The sequence below is a fragment of the Ambystoma mexicanum genome, chromosome 11 (assembly GCF_040938575.1).
Source record: "Ambystoma mexicanum isolate Mex_15411 chromosome 11, UKY_AmexF1_1, whole genome shotgun sequence".
Classification (NCBI taxonomy): Eukaryota; Metazoa; Chordata; class Amphibia; order Caudata; family Ambystomatidae; genus Ambystoma; species Ambystoma mexicanum.
Genome location: NC_090934.1, coordinates 446,232,741 through 446,254,420, shown reverse-complemented (window position 1 = coordinate 446,254,420; position 21,680 = coordinate 446,232,741). Strand labels below are relative to the sequence as shown.

General features: G+C 40.2%; 1 protein-coding gene across 1 annotated transcript in view; it reads left to right on the top strand.

Annotated features, from left to right (window-relative positions):
• The first annotated feature begins 351 nt into the window (after nucleotides 1-351).
• The window catches only part of LOC138504996 (embryonic protein UVS.2-like), an 80,163-nt gene continuing 58,834 nt past the window's right edge, over nucleotides 352-21,680 (top strand). The window contains exon 1 of the mRNA XM_069625357.1: nucleotides 352-420. Coding sequence (XP_069481458.1) covers nucleotides 352-420 — 69 coding nt within the window. The remainder of the gene's footprint in view (nucleotides 421-21,680) is intronic.

Here is a 21,680-nt window from a genome sequence, read left to right as displayed (position 1 = left end):
ATAAAAGGAATGCTCTGTGTTTGTGATCTTAGCGGAACTAACATTCCAAAAGAAAACAAAACTATTATCTTCAGTCAGGGTCTGTGGTGAATCGAATTGTTCACGTTGACAACCTGTTCCCCAACTCCTGGGGCGACCCATCCTTTAATTAATGCTGTGAGGCTTCTTTCAAAGGCAATGGCTTCTGCATAAACTCGTGTAACCCATTATCCTGGCATCTGATTGGTTGATGCTCCACTTCTCAAGGTATATAAACGGCAGAGCTTTACATCCATACAGCAGGAACTTGACTGAAGAAAAATCCCTGCTGTACAGGATAGAGATAATCCAAGATCTCCCAACAACCCGAGGATGGACGGCAGAGTATGGGTCATCTTCACCCTATGGATGGTGAACTCCTGCTTTACTTTACCTGTACAGGTGAGAGTCCTACAGAGAGTATGCCTGATTCTCTTTGTGCATGACAGACACCCTGGTGTATGACACTCATAGTGTGTCTGTACAGGTGGGAACCCTAGAGGAAGCGTCTGTGTTAACAATATACCTGCCAGTCTCCTAGGTGTGTTTCAGTGTGGGTGTACATATCCAGGTTAGTGCTTTGGTTGCAGTGTTATATATTCCTGCATATACACCATGCCCCCAGATGTGTTCCACTGCAAGTGTACTTTTCCAGTTGTGAGCTTCAGTGACAACATTATTTATCAAAGAGAATCAATTACTTTGCAGCAATTAACCTTGACAATCTAACTATGCGTGGAAGTAGACCATCCTAGCTGCAAGTGTTAAGTAATCATCACCATGCATGTGGCAGCGACGCCCTGATGCCTATAGTAGCACAGAAGAGAGCAGCCTTTCACTAGTCTAGTCGCAGTCTGATACCCTAGAATACCCCACGGGCAGCCCTTCAATCAGCCAAACCCAATGAGGATTAGAGAGGATTACACCTGAAGCAATCCGTCTTTCCATGTGGTCAGACTTGATCATGGACCACCATGGATGACTCATTGCGTACACCCCAATACTGCTGTTCCGATCCATGCTCCGACACTATTCATGCATTATTTTCACTCAGATGACATAATAAGAGTTGCTCTTATTTGGTTAGTGTGTTGCTCGCTCTCAGGAGATGTGCCTGGGCTGAAAACATCACATTTTATTCCAATGCATCCATACCTGGTATGAAACTGCTGCTGCTGGTCCTTTCTCTCACATGATATACTTGCTAGGCTGCTGTTCCCTGCTCACATTTCTGTTCTGATAAGGTGGTTTTGTTCCTTGCTCTGCTGAGGGGTCTTCAGTTGTGTGCCAAGGTCTCCCTTGAGAAGTACATTCCACTCTGCTCCCCAGTAAACATAACTACTAACACGGTCTCACAATTAATGGCAAAGATTGCAGAAAGCAAACAGAGCCAGCCGTTTTTATGGAAACTGGAACTGATAATTACCATTGCTCCATTCAGCAGTACAAATAAAAGCCCTCTCCCACCTCACACATATCGAACAAGCATTGGCAAAGCCACTACTTTTGGCTTGTATGCAATTAGTAATTTACCAGGCACTGCTATTAGATGCCCAGGTACTCGCACCATTTCCACCTGATACCATCAATGGGCAGTTAATACCCCTATGACTTTGCCTGGTAATTGTGTTTCCCATGCCTACACATAATCCCATACTGTTGGCATTGCCAATGCTTGTGAATTAATGTTTACAATTGTGAAAATTACACCATATTTTATGAGAAAAATTGTGTTAATGCCAAACAATATCCAATTGGTTCTAGGGTCAAACATGAAAACAAATCCAGTTAATGCCATATCACCAACAGTACACCTAAAAGTGCAACAATATTTTAATGACTGCATCTGCAAGTCCACAATAGACATCCGCTTTTCTACTGACCCCACCATATATGCAGGCATTGCATTCACACTTATACCCAAAACCTGACAATCATACAGTCAGAGCCCCCATACACACTGTCAGTAACACACATAAACATACATGCACAGCTAAAGACTGAACCCGTGCACACACACATACACACTGTAAGGATATTTGGCGTGTTACAGTACAGAGTACAGCAATACTGCACAAGTAGCACAATTTTTTTTGCAGCACCACCACAAGGGTGCGGTGCATTGCTATATGGGTTGCCAGATTAACAAGGAAAGACAGGCTATTCAGTCAAAAACGATTTTAACATATAAGATGCAAATCTATTTTTACAGTTAAAAGCACACGTGCTCATTTAAAAATGCACACTATTTTTCACCTGAAATGCCTATATTGCTAGAGACACATTTGAAAATTAACAGCTAACCTATTAACAATTAACCTGACTAATAAAACCTTATTTAACATAACCCACTAATAAAATGTGTTCTCCACTGCAGAATTAGGCATACTATGAAAACCATTTAAATGCGTGTGCAGATTTTTTTCTTCTCTTCTCTGCCTGATTCTCCGTGTTTTTGTGCACAGTAACTGCAGGAAGAAGGAAGTCAGATTTGCAACAATTGCAAATGTATAAGCGAAGCTATTGTTGAAGAGTAGGAGGATGAGAGATGATGGATTTCATTGGAACACGTCATACAGAGGGCTGAGAGGAAAGTTTTAGTGGGCAGTAACGGGGAAAATTCCAGGCAGACATCTTTCTGCACTACTGGGGAGAAGACCTGGCTGTGGGGTCCTGACTGAATGCAGATTCCTGTGTCCTGCTGCAGTCGAGATTGGGGAGAGCTGAAAGAAAAACCTTTCCACTGGCTGAGGCATTCCTATCTGAAAAAGCTGAGAATTCCAGGCAATGACCCCGGCTTGAGAAGGCAAGCGTTCCTTTTTGCTGGAGTTAATCCAAGAGAGCCACATTCACAAAGAGAACAACTAAAAAGATAAGGTAATGAGAAGTGTGGGAGCTGAGTGTGTACGGTAATATGCAGTCAGTGTAGGATTCCTGTGCGTGTCTTAATCAAATACCAATGTTGCAATTTGAGTTCTGTTCTCCGCCACGCTCTTTGCAGTGTGTCATAGACAATGCTTTGACTGTACCATTTTATTTATTTCTGTAAAGAATGAGATCGTGTCTAAATGCAGCTTTTATAATACAGAAAATATTTGAAAACAGACGGGTGTTTTATTTTCTATTTACCATTACAATGCCGATGATGTGGGGAGATTTTTAAACAGTGCAATGGTCATTTTAAGACAGATGTGTGCATGTCAGAATCAGTATGAATAATTGTGAGTGACTGTAGCATAGCTTGTTGGAGGTACATGAGCCAACGGGAAGAGAGACTCTCTGAACATAGCTCCCTACCGTATATAAGGTAGTGGAAATTACCACAAGACTACCACATATAGCTCTCTGTCGTAAATAAGTCAGTGAGTTCGCCCATGGTGGCACACCAACACTATCACTGGAAATGTGGTATTCCTAGAATGCAGGTCTGAGGTCTCTCTAGTGATCACACGAAAAATCTAAGCAAAGATAAGGGATTCTGGACATTGGGGCCACAAATAAAACAAGGGAATTATGCTCACCAAAATACCACCAACCACGTATACCAAATATGCAGGTCTGGGTGCTGAAATAATGCATGTCCATTGTATTATTGTTGCACATGGCCAAATCTGAATACAAAGAGTGATTATTGCTAAGTTATTTTTCGGCGGTAATAAAATACCGTCAGGCCCCAAATCTCCACAAAATACCCTACATATTTATGGTGCGTTGCAGGCCGGGAAAGTGATCATAGAGTACCTACTGGGCGTGGCAAGCGTGTCTCACACTGCCATTTGCACATTAAAGGGAACCCATTTTATAATAGCAGTGTGCCACTAAAAACGAATTTCAGAATGTCACAAAGGGAAACCACATTCTCAGATCTAGTGCAATATTTAGAGGCAAAGTTATTTGCACATGGGAATTGGTCTTCGAATAGCACGTTAGAATGGAGTAACCGCATTCAGGGTGAGGTGCAGAAAGAAAAACTAGACAATATTTTTGCAGAAGGCAGCATAATTCAGATCTGCCTTACAAGATTATTGAATGCAGCCGATAAAAGTGCAGAGAAAGACTGTTTAATACGGCTATGCGGCAAAATATGGTTTATTTTAAACAAGTCCCTGCGAATGCAAGAGAATGATACTCAGCTAATTAACAGGTTAAAGACTGAATTAGATGGGGCAAGTAAAAATCAGGAAATGTTGAGAGCAGAATTGGATGTATGCCAAAAAGACATGCAATTAAAATGCAGAGACTTTGATACTCAGTTATCCAAAAGCAAGAAACAATTTGAAGATAGTGAGCAAGAATTGGCACACTTAAAAGCCTTAGTGGATCACATTAGGCAGGATAAAGATGAGGTTGTTTCAGAAATGCAGATTTTACAAAAAGAACATTGTGAAAAAGAAGGTGATCTCCAGAGTGCAGAACAAGAAATGATTAAAATGATCCAAGAAAGAGACAAGAGAAATAAAGAGTTCAATGAATGCCAAATGCAAATGTGCGACATGCAGGAGGCGATTAATAAAATGAGCGATGAAAATAATTATTTGCAGAATGAAGCAACTAGACTCCTTAAAAAGTGTAAGGACTTAGAACAGCAAATGTGCATTCCCAGGTCCCAGGAGAGGCGGCAGGGTACCACATTCAATGGAGTGGAGGTGAATTCTAGCTCTGCCCAAAGAGCTAGTGCCCCAGTGACTGGGCCGGTGACTGAACTTGGTTGCAGCGCCCTTGGGGGATTTGATACTCCCATTGGGGGCAGCCACCAATCTCATACACCTGAAAACAGGATTGAATCACAAAATAGTGCAATTCCATGCATTGCAACAAGTAGCCCCATAAAAATAATGAAATCCATTAAAGCCCTGATCAAACCATTTAAAAAGGGAGGTGAATGCTGCATTGAGGATCACTTAGAAGCGGTACATGACATTTTTAAAGCACTCCAGATACCTAAGGAACAGTACAGACAATATTTTCATTTAACTTTAGATGCCCCGACGGCCAGCATCATAAGGGGATTAAATGAACAGCAGAATATGACATGGCTGGAGTTTGAAAAAGAAATTAGGCGTCATTTTTCTCCTTTTCAGTCATTGCAGGAGGCAAAGAAAGTCGCGTACACTATTACTGCTGGACCTAATACATCCCCTCGCCAATTTTTACAAGACTTAAAAAGAGCATTCTCTCGCTTTGATGTATCTTTTGACTCAAATTCCAATGAGTTTAAAACCGCATACTTCTATGGGCTACAGAAAGACATCATATCCCAATTGGTCCGTGAATTTGACCGTGACAAGTCCCTTGAATGGATTGTACATCAAAGCACCAAGCTATATGAGGTACTCTATTGTCAGGGTAGAGAAAGTGATAAAATGAAAGATACTAGGCCTAAATCTAAAGAACCCTCAGCCACAGTAATGGAAATCAGGTCAGCCAAAATGTCCCTTGAGTCTGCTCAAAGCCAAGGTAAAAATAATGTGATACCTGAACAAAGGGGTAATCAACAAAGATCGCCATTTCCTGTACCAATGTTCCAAACACATGATCCTAGTAATAGAGAGAGCTACATCAGCCCTAGATATTTAGGGGATAGACCCGGGGTAAGATATCGGCCTGATATGGCAGGTATGAACAATAACCAGAGACAAAATCAAGATCAAAGAAATGATGGTCCCTACCAGTCATTGGGGACACAGAGCAGATTTGATCCCAACACCATGATATATGGTAATCAGGATAGGCCCCGATATGTGGATCGATTTACTGATAATGGAAATCAACATAGGGGCCAGTACCCACAATCTGAGAGACAGGACATGAGGCAAAACGTGAACTACAGTCCACGCCAGTACAATGATTCCCCACCAGGGGACTATAATCAAAGGATGGGTGCAACCCGCTCCCCTCCACAAATGAATCAAGAGTTCAGAAACCATCCCAACCGGTATCAATCACCTGAGAGGTATCAGAATAGATCCAATCAGGGGGAAAACAACCAATATCGACCTAGGCCACAGAAAGAGGATCCTAGAGAGATGGAAAGGTTCCAGTGCCTTGAGGCCCAAGTGAAAATGTTAGCTGAGCAAATAGGAAAGCTCTATACAGCGCAAAAACAACCTTCCAAAGAGGGGGCTGATGGCCATAGCAATGACCGGGGGGCTTCCGAAAAGTGACTAAGTACTCATGATAATCGCAGTGCCAAAATGACAGATTGCTCTGATATAATTTTGCATGACAACTCTGAGGTGACTAATGGATTAAAAATGAAAGTACCAGTAAATGAAATTGTGATAGAAAGTGCAAATACTTCTAAAAAAGAGGTACGGTTTAACTTAGAGCTAAATAAAACAGTAAAGATTTGCACAAATGAAAAAGAAACATTAGGAATTCCAAAAGAACAAAGGGACAGATTTAAGAAAAATGACTCATGCATGGGGAATATCAGTGAACAGGGAGTAAGTGGGGATGCCATAGCTCCTTCCCTGGGCAAGCAAAACAATGACCAAACACAGACAGAAAAAGGAAATACTCACAAGGAGGGTACAAGTCAATCACCTGAAGAATTCTTTGAGCCACATATTCTTGAAGAGGCTGCAAGGGCTGGTATTACACTAAATGATCACAAATGCACAGAATTAAAAAATGACAAATTGCTGAATGATGTTGTTACACATGTTCAGTTGGAAGGTTGTAATGTGGTCTCTGATGTTACCCAGATGGATGGGCGAACAGTGGCCACACTCCAAAAAACTTCTGATCATGGAGAAATGAATAAAATATCTCGCACAGAAATGGGTAAAAAGGAGGGAAAAATGTCTTTTCATTTACCAATGTGCTTAGCCAAAAGTGAAAAAGACCTGAGAAAGGTGAGCCCTGAAATCAGTAAGAATTCACATTTCTTATGTGTATTAGAGGAAGTTGAGGACAGATATTATGCACCCATCACTGTAGAAGAAAAATGCCACACCTTCGCTATGATTGACACTGGCGCACAGGCCACAATTATGTCCAAGGAGCTGGTAAAGAGTATCAATGAAGGGAGGCCTCCACAGAGTCAGATCACAGTGAAGGCAAATCAAGGCCCAGTGCATAACTTTAATGGGGAGGAGGTGCCCATCATAGGTGTAACTGAGGTTGACATAAAAATAGGAAAGCACAGAATGAAACAAGAGGTATTGATCACATCTATTTGTGAAATTCCATTTCTGATGGGGACAGATTGCCTGAAAAGATTGTCTCCTCTCATAGATGGGGTGAATGGAGTGCTGTGGTCCTTAACCAAAAAACCATTGAGGCCTAAGAAACTAAAATCACAAAACAGCAATATAAATGAATGTCACACCGTTGCCAAAACAAATGATGCTGTGGAGGTATATCTCCAGAATAGCTGCATACCTAGTGTCACTGTTATATTAATGTGTCAAGACAAAGATCAGAGCGACAATGAAAAACTACCTGTACAAATATACTTGGACCCAAGGAAAGATTGGCAGACTGCCATAGACGAACACACATTACGTTTCTATTTAAAAGAGAAAACATGCAAACAGAATATTGTTCCTAAAACAGATTCAGAAAAACACATTGCCACTCTGGCAGAAATACACATGGAAGATGAGCAACCATGGGTTCACGTTGGTATAAATGATTATCTTAAAACAATAAAAGCCACTTTAGCGCTTGAACATGAAAGGAGTTTCATTAATGAGAAATTGTTGCAAAAAATTATGGAGAGGGAAGAAATCCCGAAATTTAGGATTAAAAACCAATATGTTTCTGGGTTGGACAATCGAGACTTTGAAAACCGAATTGCAGGCATTTGCATGCTTAAAATTAGCATTGGGCAGAAAATAATTTACCATAATGTATGGATAGTGAGTGGAGCACAAAATGAATTTTACATGGGCAATGACATCATGCACAGAATGTGTATGGTGTTAGATTTCCTTAATCAAAAAATATGGTCACGCCTAGGTGGTCCGGCACCTGAATTTGAAGACAAAAGAAGGGCTTATCATTGTGCACAACTAGTTCCTTATGCAGTCGAATTACAAATGAGGAAAAATACTATTGTTCCTGCATTTACAAAACAGTTTGCAATAACACTGAAATGCAAAAATGGACAGAAGATGAAAGGCTCTGATGCATTTGTATGCCTGAATGAATCCATAAAACAGCAAGGCCTGGATTATGAATACATTCCATTGGTAGACATTGGTGAGGGATCTGTAAAAATCATGGTAAATAATAAAGGTTGTCAGGATATTCATTTAGAGGAAAACTCCCCATTAGGAATGGCCATACAAAAATCACATTATACGGCAGATTTAAATAACATGGTGATTGGGAATATTCCTGAAAAATATGTAGATGCCAAGGGCGAGTTGCCAGAACACCTGGACTCTCAGCCCAAAGGAATATTTAAAATTCATTCTGTGTATCCTTATGATTCAAATGAGACAGTGTGCTGCCATCAAGAGGATTGCATAATATTTAATTTAAATGAAAATGAAACAGGAAATCAGCCCATTGAAGTGGAAGCTGATATGCCAAAATATTTAAAAGTGGCAGCTCTACAAAAAGACACAGCCACACAGTTAGAGGAAAGCGCTGAGATTCCTTTACCAGAAGAGTTTCCAGAATTTTCCAGAATGGTAGAAGAGCAGATCTCCTTAGCGGATGCATGTGACAGCGATGGGGATCGAAACGACCTGAGGGAAATATTTATGGAGTTTAAGGATGTATTTGCAAAAGATGCTTATGATTGTGGTTAAACTGATTTACAAGTGGCCACACTACCAGAAGGTTGTAGCAGAAATCCAGTGTTTGTACGCCAGTATAGACTACCGCTGGCATGTTTAGAATCATTGGCAGAGATTATTAAAAATTTGGAATCACGGGGAATAATTAGGCCCATTCATAGCACATCCAATACGCCTATTTTAGGTGTGTTAAAGCCAAATGGTCAATGGCGGCTGTGTGCAGACTTAAGAGAGTTAAATAAAAGAGTACCAGTATCTAGATGGCCACTACCATTCATTGATCAGGGCCTAGCTCAGATACATGGTTCAAAGGTATTTACCACATTAGATCTCACCTCTGGATTTTGGTGTGTGCCATTGGCAGAGGAGATACAACACTTATTTTCCTTTACATTTGACAGGACTCAATATGCCTGGCTTAGAGCTCCGTTCGGGTACATCAATAGTGGGAGTGAATTTGGCATATTTTTGAGAAAGGCCATGCCGGATGCAGCGGAAAGAGGAACAATAGTTTATGTGGATGATGTCCTGATAAAAAATGAAAACCTTAAAAGCCATTTTGATGAAATAAGACATGTGCTTGGCCCATTGCAGAAAGCAGGCGCCAAAGTATCTTTGCAAAAAGCACAATGGTGCAAGAAAAAAGTGAACTTCCTAGGGCATGAAGTGACTGAACATGGGCTAAATCCACAAAGGAAGAAAATAGAGGCCATACAAAGATTAAAAGATCCTAAAAATGTGAAAGGAGTAAAAAGTTTATTAGGGATGACAGGCTATAACAGAAAGTTCATTGAGAATTATGCAGAAATCACTCAACCATTGACTAAACTGCTTAAACTAAATACTCCCTGGAGATGGGAAAGAGAGCAGTCTGATGCAGTGGCTAGATTGAAGGAATGTCTTGTAAAGGCACCATGTTTAGCATACCCCATAAAGGACAGGGATTTCTTTATAGAAATAGGCTTTTCTGAACATTGTATGTCAGCAGTGTTATCACAAAAACACGATTTGAATCACAAAACCATTGCATATGCAAGTAAGGCATTTTCCCAAGTTGAAATGAAATTTAATGAATGTGAGAAGGCCCTATTAACCACTGTGTGGGCGCTACAACATTTCCGCCCCATTGTTCAGGGAGAAAAGGTGATTATTGAAACAAATCATCAACCGTTGCAATTTTTAGAGAGTAAAAGAATTAGATCAGGCAATCTAGCGCAATCCAGAATCACTTCATGGACGCTGGCATTACAAGGTTTTCCCGTAGAAGTGAGATATGGACAAAATAAAAAGAGCCCAATTGCTCAAGGGTTAGCTGACTTACATGACTGTGCAGCTGAACAAATACCAAATGAAATGGAAGTGGAAGCTAGTTTACAGGAATTTGAACAATCACCACACAAAGCTTTTGATGAAAAAACACGCAAGGATTTGCCAACTGTATATGTGGATGGTTGTGCTTTTCACATTGAAAATGACAGTAATAAACAATTAGTGGCAGGAATAGGAAATGTCTGGTTGAAATGTGAAGGCGTTCCTAGTATAGGGATGAGGATTGGAGATAGGAGCAGTCAGGTGGCGGAATTGGCAGCCATCTATAAAGCAATTGCTACTGCAATTGATAAAAAGTTCAGTGAAATTGTCCTGGTGACTGATTCTGACTATGCACGGAATAGCTTTGTGGAGTATTTGCCTGGTTGGAAAGCAAGAGGCATGGTTACATACAACAAAAAGCCACTTAAACATGGAAAAATGATACAAGCCATAGACAAATTGGTGTCAGAAAATAATTTAACAATATACTGGAGAAAAATTCGTGGGCATTTAAAAACACCAGGAGAGGATAAGGAGGGAAATGATAAGGCAGACCATCTGGCTAAGATTGGGGCTGTGATGGGAGAATTGCTACATATTGATTATTTAATGGGTGAAATACAAATTGATGCAGTGACACGTTCTAAAGCACCAAAGGAGGTAGATCAACCGGTGGTGCAGTGGAGTCATGACACGCCAGACCAAGATTTGATTGAGGCACAAAAGAATGATCAAATTTTGGGAATCTATTATAATCATTTGATAGATCCTGAACAAAATCCTTTAACAGAAAATGATTGTATGGGAAAAGAAGAGTTGAGGGTGTTATTAAAGAACAAAACACGAATTAGATTACAGGATGGACTCATGATTAGAGAATCCATAACAGGGCAAATACAGTGGGTAGTACCCCTTTCATTCAGAGGACTAATGCTACACCATGCACATGATGCCATAACTGCAGGCCATAGAGGTTCACAAAAAACATTAGAAATACTAAAAGATTATGCTTACTGGCCTCATATGTCCCAAGATGTGGAATTATATACTAGAGGATGTCTAGTATGCGCCCAATTTAAACCTGCTTCACCAATGCATAGAGCACCATTGATGAAAAGAGGCCTAACTCTCCCATGGTCAGATTTGCAAATAGACTATGTAGGTCCTTTAAAAAGGTCGAGCAGAGGACACCGTTATATTTTGAGTGTGGTATGTTTGATGTCAAAGTGGATTGAGTGCATTCCTGCACCAGATTGTAGTGCGCAAACAGCAGCCACATTGCTGGTGAACCATGTGTTCTCAAGGTTTGGGTTGCCGCAAAGAATTGAGTCAGACAGAGGAAGTCATTTCACAAGTACTCTAATGAGCAAGGTATGGCAAATACTAGGTGTGAAAAGGAAACTACATATCGCATATCGGGCGGCGTCTTCAGGTACAGTTGAAAGAAGCAATAGGTCTGTTGTGGATATTTTAAAGAAATTTGTGGCAGAAGCAGGTTCCAGCTGGGATTTACGTTTACCGTTGGTTCTGATGGCAATCAGGTCGACTCCTGGCAAAGCAACAGGTGTTAGCCCCCATGAGGTCTTGACAGGTAGGAAAATGGTGTTACCACAACACCTACTATACAGAACACATGAGCAAACTCTAGTGAGTGCATCCACGGTTCATGAATATATTGATGAACTGAGGAGGCATTTGCAACATGCATTTGCTTTTGTGCAGAGAAATCTGGAAAGGGCTGCTGACAGTGCTAAGTCATATTATGACAAAAAGACATCAGTAAAGGAATACAATGTAGGGGATCAGGTGTACAAGTTTCATTTTGGAAAAAGTAAACAGAAAAATTCTAAATTTCTAGCAGCCTGGCAGGGGCCATTTCGAATTATAGATAAGGTTTCTCCTGTAGTGTATAAAATTTTGAAAAATGAAGGTGAAACAGCAATAGAGCAGTTTGTCCATGTAAATCAAATCAAACCATGCCATCCCAGACATGAGATCAGGCGGCTTGAGCATGTAGAAACAGATAAAATCACTTGAACACAAAAAGAGAAAATAAATGGGTACAATCAGGAGGCAGTGACAAAGAAGTTAAAAAGTTGATTGTTATGATGGCACATAAACACTGTAGTATATGTAAAATATAATATAAAATAAATATAAATAAATAAATAAATAAATGCACATATAATGGAAGCTCATGGTTGGTGTGCAGAGAGAAAGTGTATTAAATATTGAATGCTGTTTTATATGTGTTTGTTTTCTTTTAACTTGTGTTTAATTTCAGAAGAAAGAAAAAAAAAAACGAAATATTTTTACCAAGCATGTTTTATTTTTGGCAAAAGGATGAAGTTAGTATTGTGCTATGTACTTAATCTGTTTATTTTCTATTTTGATTTAGACAATTAACATTATTTGGTCGGAGGTTCCGGGATCAGAGGCCACGGGAGACGATGGAGTCCTGGAGTCCCCTGGATGAAGACCAAAAGATGCCTGCCTCCAGGTGGAGGTGAAGACAAAATACCCGGAATGCCAAAAGAGATGACTACTGTGGATTCAAGATTGCCAAGATGAAAGAGTACTCGAATGAACCGAATAACATCGCCGGTCGGGACATACCAAAAGAGACAAAACAAAAGTTCCGGCATATGAAGTTCCACGTATTTATTATTTTAATTATTTATTTTAACTTGTTATATTACTTATTTGTTTTAGTTAGTTGTTTTATTTCATTGTTTTTAATTGACTTGGAAAATTTAAACTTAAAGTAATGCCACTTCCACTGAGAAGGCAAATGTGGAACATTTTATGAACTGATGGACTCAGATGAAATGTTGATTGCAAATTTTCATTGATGCACATGAATATTCATTTTGTTGGATTGCTATATTGTAAAAAAAATAGAACAAGTTGTTTTTAGGAATTGGCTTGAATTATAGCCAAGTTCTAAAAACAAAAGGAGGGTATATGTAAGGATATTTGGCGTGTTACAGTACAGAGTACAGCAATACTGCACAAGTAGCACAATTTTTTTTGCAGCACCACCACAAGGGTGCGGTGCATTGCTATATGGGTTGCCAGATTAACAAGGAAAGACAGGCTATTCAGTCAAAAACGATTTTAACATATAAGATGCAAATCTATTTTTACAGTTAAAAGCACACGTGCTCATTTAAAAATGCACACTATTTTTCACCTGAAATGCCTATATTGCTAGAGACACATTTGAAAATTAACAGCTAACCTATTAACAATTAACCTGACTAATAAAACCTTATTTAACATAACCCACTAATAAAATGTGTTCTCCACTGCAGAATTAGGCATACTATGAAAACCATTTAAATGCGTGTGCAGATTTTTTTCTTCTCTTCTCTGCCTGATTCTCCGTGTTTTTGTGCACAGTAACTGCAGGAAGATGGAAGTCAGATTTGCAACAATTGCAAATGTATAAGCGAAGCTATTGTTGAAGAGTAGGAGGATGAGAGATGATGGATTTCATTGGAACACGTCATACAGAGGGCTGAGAGGAAAGTTTTAGTGGGCAGTAACGGGGAAAATTCCAGGCAGACATCTTTCTGCACTACTGGGGAGAAGACCTGGCTGTGGGGTCCTGACTGAATGCAGATTCCTGTGTCCTGCTGCAGTCGAGATTGGGGAGAGCTGAAAGAAAAACCTTTCCACTGGCTGAGGCATTCCTATCTGAAAAAGCTGAGAATTCCAGGCAATGACCCCGGCTTGAGAAGGCAAGCGTTCCTTTTTGCTGGAGTTAATCCAAGAGAGCCACATTCACAAAGAGAACAACTAAAAAGATAAGGTAATGAGAAGTGTGGGAGCTGAGTGTGTACGGTAATATGCAGTCAGTGTAGGATTCCTGTGCGTGTCTTAATCAAATACCAATGTTGCAATTTGAGTTCTGTTCTCCGCGACGCTCTTTGCAGTGTGTCATAGACAATGCTTTGACTGTACCATTTTATTTATTTCTGTAAAGAATGAGATCGTGTCTAAATGCAGCTTTTATAATACAGAAAATATTTGAAAACAGACGGGTGTTTTATTTTCTATTTACCATTACAATGCCGATGATGTGGGGAGATTTTTAAACAGTGCAATGGTCATTTTAAGACAGATGTGTGCATGTCAGAATCAGTATGAATAATTGTGAGTGACTGTAGCATAGCTTGTTGGAGGTACATGAGCCAACGGGAAGAGAGACTCTCTGAACATAGCTCCCTACCGTATATAAGGTAGTGGAAATTACCACAAGACTACCACATATAGCTCTCTGTCGTAAATAAGTCAGTGAGTTCGCCCATGGTGGCACACCAACACTATCACTGGAAATGTGGTATTCCTAGAATGCAGGTCTGAGGTCTCTCTAGTGATCACACGAAAAATCTAAGCAAAGATAAGGGATTCTGGACATTGGGGCCACAAATAAAACAAGGGAATTATGCTCACCAAAATACCACCAACCACGTATACCAAATATGCAGGTCTGGGTGCTGAAATAATGCATGTCCATTGTATTATTGTTGCACATGGCCAAATCTGAATACAAAGAGTGATTATTGCTAAGTTATTTTTCGGCGGTAATAAAATACCGTCAGGCCCCAAATCTCCACAAAATACCCTACAACACACACATGCACACATATCATACATTAGATACAAAGATGCACACATTCATATATGACAAAACATCCAAAAACCTACCTTTAGGTCTTTTGCTCTGCAGGGAATCTTCTCTTTCTTCAAATTAGGATATAGGCACCAGGCAGAAACCAATCTAGGCAGCACAGGCGCACCCAAGAAGGAAAAGAACATGTTGGGTGAACTTTCACAAATGATCAATGTGGCTGCTGTTTCTTAGCACGCAGAGGGCAAGCGTGCATGCTGCAATGCACCCTCGGGTGTGCATGTACGTTTTTTTCAAAAAAAACGAAATGTAACAATGTGATCACTTGCCTTGTGGAAACCAGTGGAGATGAACCGGGCATGGTGGAGGAGTGCGGCGGCAACCACCCTCCTCCTTGCCTCTGGCTCTGCCACTTGTAAGAGGGATATAACTAATGTGTCAAATAAAATATGATTTGGAGATTATGCAATGCATTGGAAACATTTCCTCCATCCCTCTCCATCATCCCATCACTTGCAATTAGTAGAGTGAAGCGAAGATGCGCGGGGCACCACACGACCACCCTACTTATATCTTGTAAGGAGTAATGGGGTGGCACATAAGTAAGGATTTTTTATGGGAGTTCAGGACGAGCATAATGCCGGAGGCACATAAGGTGTTCAACAAACAGGGTTAAGCTGCTCCTGTCTGGGATATTGTGAAATGGTCAGAAAGATGTAGTTGAGTGTATTAAAAATGCAGGATATTGCATACATTTTCACATGAGTGATATGTTATGATGTGATAGGTAATTTACAATGTGGTAAATACCCAGAGGTTTCTAAGCACGGTCCCGGGATCAAACCCATTTTGCTCAATGACGTCTTGCTTCTAATACAGCACATTGCCCCCTAGCTATCCTCCCAAGATTAGCTATCCTCCCGAGTGTGTTTCGATTTTAAATCAACAGCTTATCACTATTATTTGTTAATTTTACTAAAAACGGTGGTGACATTTCAGATTCTGAAAAGCAATATATCCGTAGTTGGCCCCTTTACATGTCATCTGACGAAAACAGGGGCATCTTTGTACGTGTACACCAGCTAGCAAACCCTGCTGTCAAATCACTGAGGTGGCCCAATTATTCCATTAAAACATTCTTTTTGCGTCATGACAGTGATTGTTTAAAATGCATGGGGCTATCTGTACCCCACTGCAATAGTTTTGTCCTTTAGGCAACACCTAATAGCCCTTACTAAATCAAATTGTAAATGGCACATGGGATTACATTGCATGAGCCTGGTTACCAGAATCCCCCCATACCAACAAATGGTTAGCTGAGCTCTTAAATCTCAGAACATAGGGACACCCACTACCTGAGTTAGGTAGACCATCTTTTGTTTGGGAAAGGGCACTTGACATCACCTATGGCTTATGTTCCCACCCTGCGCAAGTTTCATATAACATCTCTGGCAAATAATTCATCATTAATCTAATGAATCACCTTCCTGCCGCCCATACAACCACATTTATCTTCTTGGAAGTTAGCAACATAAATAAGGGCATTTAACACTTTCAAGATCCAATAATGATCCCACGTTTGCCACAAAGTTGCCAAGCATGTTACGGGAGTGGTCGCTTTGAGGTTCAATGCGAGGTACATGCATCCAGCAAATGTTATATCTAATCTAGTGAAAGAACAACCTTTACATATTTGGCCTGTGATCTGGACATGGCAGGACCAGGACATTTTCATTCTTGCATGTGTCACACTGTGGTTGAAGTTGTAAATTAGAATAATTCTTTCTGTTGGGTCACAAATACTGCTACATGTACGTGGCTCAACACATTTAAGATTTTATTCCACATCCCTTTATTCTAGGAAACCTTATTATGCTCTCAAAACCTTAAAATATCAGCAGTCAGGTTACACTACAGTGATGGACTACAACCGTATAGTCTGCTGTGGAGAGTGGTCTTGTCTTTAGTCTCCCCTTTAAGAGCCTAGCTGCAAAGTACAAAGAACAATGCAGAAGCCAAGTCTCATTAGGGGCACAGGGAGAAAAATAGTGCTGACTTAACTGCAGTGAGAGTGTTTTCATAAATACAAAGAAAAGTCAGCGGTGCATGGCATTGTAAAATGTATTATACACATTTATAGTATAACTTGGAGGTGTAAAACATGGGCTTAATGATGACAGTTAAGGGCAGGGTATTTCGTAAGCTGAACTTGGTTTAGTAAGGAAAAAACTCAGATTCTCTTGAACAAATGTTTGTTCTGAAAATTTTAAAACCCAAATTGCGCTGAACATGCTCATTAAAATAGGTACGTCCCACTCGCAAATGTACCACATTAGTCACAAGCAGCCCCCGCCCTCCAAGCATCTCTAAAACCATGTGCAGTGTTTCCAATTAGGAGTGCACAGCGTAGACCAAAAGTAAGATTGGGGCTCCATTCCAAAACACGAGGATTCAATCAAAATGATATTGGTGGTTGTCAGTGCACTGAAATGTAGGAGTAGTCCAGCAACAAAGCCAAGAGACAGTGTACAACAAACATTGACAGATTCTGTAAAAGCGGAGAGGGCTTTACACAATGAACTTTCAAAATAGCCACAAATAACTGGCAAACCAGTGATTAGAAAGAAGGAAAAATGCCATTGTATTTACATTGTTGGATTAATTTCCTCTGAAGGAGATTTTCCACTACTTTTTGGGATCTCACGCACCCACTGAGACCGGATACTGCATGCTCAATACAAGAAAGGGAGCAGCAGGAGTGCACCATTGACTGTGCCTGGCATGCAGGGAAATGCCAAAACAAACTTTATAACTGCACCACAGAGCACATAAGTAGTGCACATTTCATAAATAAATACCTACAGTTTGCAAAAATATCACCACACAATTAACGCAACAACAACAGACTAAATAAGCAGTCTTACCTCTCTCCTCCAATGCTGAAACAATGGCTACCTTGTCAAGACAAACACACACTCTAGACCCAATCACACCCTACTAACATCACTAAGGTGTTGCACAACAAATCAGGTACTGCTTCCAACAGAAAACACTTGACCATCACCCACAAGCAAGTCCATAGACATGTTCCGAGTCATTATGCAACAAACTGTAGCTATAGCAACACGTTGTTTATTTTTAATACCAAATAAATAAAGGTAATTATAGCACTAGTATATATTTTTAAAATAAACAAAAAAATTAAAATAACTTTTTAGAAACAATAACTTATAGAGGCTGTAATTTTGGAAGTTGAAATGGCTGCAAAATTATGCACACAATGGAAATGCCGGGAAAGAGAGCAAAAGCGGTTTTGGGTGCGTATGGCTGAAAAATCATATAGATTTGACTCAGAAATGGGTGCCAAATGGGTGAACACATAACCAAACAACACAAAAAGCCTATGTATCCATCATCATATGCCATCTCCATTGAAAAGCATTAGATACCCTCATTCACAGCTCCTATTTGAAGCTCTTACGTGAAAGCTCTTATTTTAATGACAATAGTTTCAGCATAAAGATAGCGCTTTTCATCGCCACCTAATAGCCAAAACTAAAAATGATGATTGGTGCTTTACTGGCAGCATGTATGCTAGTTTCCCTGTCCTCACAGAACAGGTGGGGTGCAGACTACCTCGTTGTAAACTTTAATCACCAGGGGAATCTACAGAGCGAGCAGCAGCATTGCAAGAATTTGCAATCCCACATTGCCTGTCGCTGACTGTCTTTCTCTCTATTTATCTCTCCTAATTCTACTCGCTCATTCAATCAGTTTCTTGTTTTTCTCATTTCCTCAACTGACTTTAACACTAGTGTCTCCCACTACTTATTTTCTCTCATTTCTACGCTCCAGATTATTATTCTTTCTCTGTCACTCCTGATTTCAATTGTTCTCCTCTCAGTCTTTTATTTATGCATTTATTTAGTCAATTTGTACTGTGCTCATATCGCAGCGAAACCTCAACATGCTTGGCAGGATGGCAAACTTAGCAATCATAAGGCCCATTCTAGAAGGCCTGTAGTCTTCAGCTTATATTAATATCGGCTTAGGTTGATGGTGTCATGACAATATTGGGGAAATACATTCCAGAGATGGGGACCACACACCATACAGCCAGTGAAGCAGAGTTTAGATGATTTAAAGTGTGTGTGGTGTGAGTAGTTGAGCAAGTATTTCATTTAGGTTAGTATATGAATCTTCAAAAGGTTATAGGTGGAGATAAAGTTGGATAAGAAGTTCAGGGCATTTCCATGCAATGCTTTGTAGAGCAGAAACAGCAACTGAAAGGTGCCTCTATACAAGAACATATTTTAGGGGTTGCCAGGGGTTGCATCTGTGACCCCTGATATCTCTCTTGTTACCCCTGTGGTCTCCATTGCTACCCCTAAAAAAATGTGTTATTATTCTTTTTTCAATTGAGGCTCCTGGACTGTGGCCAGCAGCATGTGGCTCTTTCTTTTTGGAGAGGCCACTTTTCTGATATCAATAGACGGTGAGATATCTCAATGGGTTGACTGCTTGCTGCTGCAATGTGTGTGTGATCTGCAGGTTCGACTACCAGCAAGGTCAACTCATCCTTTCATCCTGCTGAGGTTGATAAATGAGTACCAACACAGGTTGGGTGATATTGTATTTATATTTGTTCTATATGAAGCACTTAAGCTTAAGTGCTATTTAATAACACCTCATTATCATACGGCCATGGACGTCTGCTTTCATTCACAGTAATTTGCTAATATGGACCTATATGCGCTCATATTAATGATTCATATGGTGATCCATTCTTACAGTGATATTGTAACCATTTTCTTCATAGTGTACTTGGAAACAATGCTATGTGATGTCACTTCCTGTTTTGTCAAGGGGTGAAAGGTTGTGTTCCATCACTTATAGTGATATCACTTAGGAGTGATGCCATTTCAGCTACCCCTGGCATTTTGGTGAAATGAGGTCCCTGCCTCTACAGCTCTCTGAGAAGGAGGCGGTGGAGTCATTTTAAGGTATAGTGGACATACTCCTGGTGATTGTTGCTGGATATTGTTCTGGCCGAAGACTTCTGGAGAATTGTCATTTTATGCATTAGACTGGAATCAGATCCTTCTAATATGACACTGTGGTGATCCAGTTTGTGTTAATAAGGACTTGAGATAAGAACCAGAACTGTGTAGTGGAGAGAAATGCTTTTTTGTTGTGGAGTGGTGTAGGAGTACAGTGACCAGAACCAAGGACAGAATTAATATGAGCCTTGAATTAATGAAGGTTAGATCAAGTCTTTTGAACTTTTTGGCCTTGAATTTGGCATGGTCCCAAGATCATCATGATTTTACTGGTGGAATGAAGGATGGAGCAGGTTTCAGGTGATCCTAGTCTGAGAAATCCAGTTTGGGATTTGTTCAGGTATAGCATGTTATCATTCAGCCTGGTTTGATTTTGGTTCAGGATGGAAGTCATTGCTATGGGAGCCATCACTGGAGTAAATGTGTAAACAATTCCAGCAGCTTGCAGGATGTTACCCCATGCCACAGGTAAATGTTCAAGAGCATGGGCACAAAATAGAAACTTGCAGGAGTCAAAATGTGGAAATAACGGCAGTTGTGGAATAGAGCTTGGAAAAATTTGAATAGTCTATCGCAGAAGAATGACTGGAACCATTTCAGAGCAAAGGGAGACATGTGGGCAGACAATGCCAGGCAGTTGATTAGGATGTGGTGGGCCAGCATATCAAAATTAGCTGGAATGTTGAGACGAACCAGACATACACAACCATTCTAGTCGATTATATGATCTTATCAAAGAAAACATTGCATTTTCAGAACCCTGTTTTCATTGGAAAACATGTGCCATCTTTTAAACAAGAATTGGAAATACTAACCGATTTGTCTTTTGTGTAGGCATTGGAAAGGCAAATTCCAGGCATTGCCAAAGTGGCAATAAATGGCCATTGATGGTAGCAGCTGCAAAATGGTGCAAGTAGCTGGACACATAATAACAGTGCATGGCAAATGCCTAATATATCTACACAAGCTTTAGTGAAGGACACACATAGTGCTTATACATCAAGTGGCTGAAGGCAGACCTGGTTAAAACATGTTTATTACACTGGTAAAGCCTTTACAGCTCCAAACAAGGTATTCACTATTTCAGAAGGCTGCTTTTATAAAAACACTGACAGGTACTTGGAGCTCAATGTTTGATTGGAAGGCTTTCAAAATCGAGCTCAAAGAGATCTGAGAGATCTGAGGAGGATGTGATTCGGCTGGGAGGGGCAGGAAGTGGGTGGCAATGGCCCTAGGGATTAACATGGCTGTGGGCAGTCAATGTGTTGGTAAATAACCAAACAACACCTACAATTCCTCCTCATAAGACACTTCTCCCTAGCTATATTCTTATACAATAGTTTAGGGTTATAGGTGGCACAACACACCACCTAACAGCCAAATCTAAAAGTCATCTCATTAGATTGTATCATCACAATCTCCTCCTCAAAGTATTTCTCATTTGATTCCCAATTCGTCGATCAATTATGTCTCTTCATCCAGGGCTCTTACTCTGCTCCTATCCATCTCTCCCCACCTTCTCCCAAGTGTCAATTTGTCAACCAGTCCCTTGCATTCCTTGTTTTGCTACTTACCCTCTCTTATTCAAACTTTCCTCTCCTCTCATTTTCCATCTTTCTGTTCCTCTAGCCTCCCTTTTATGATTTTCTGTTTTTGGCCATGGTAACAATTTCTAATTCTACCTGCCTCTCACATTCATTTTCTATTCTTATACCTCTTGGCTCACATTCTCCCTCTATCCCTTCTTTTTACTCGCCTTTGCAATCAGTTTGTTTATTTATTTTATTTAATAACAAACAAAATAAGTTGCCACAATGAAAGGCGACAGTTTGAAGTGTAGACGTCAGCAAGAATATTAGGCTGTGTGGGTTCAGGGATGCATATTTCGGGGTATGAAGAAGT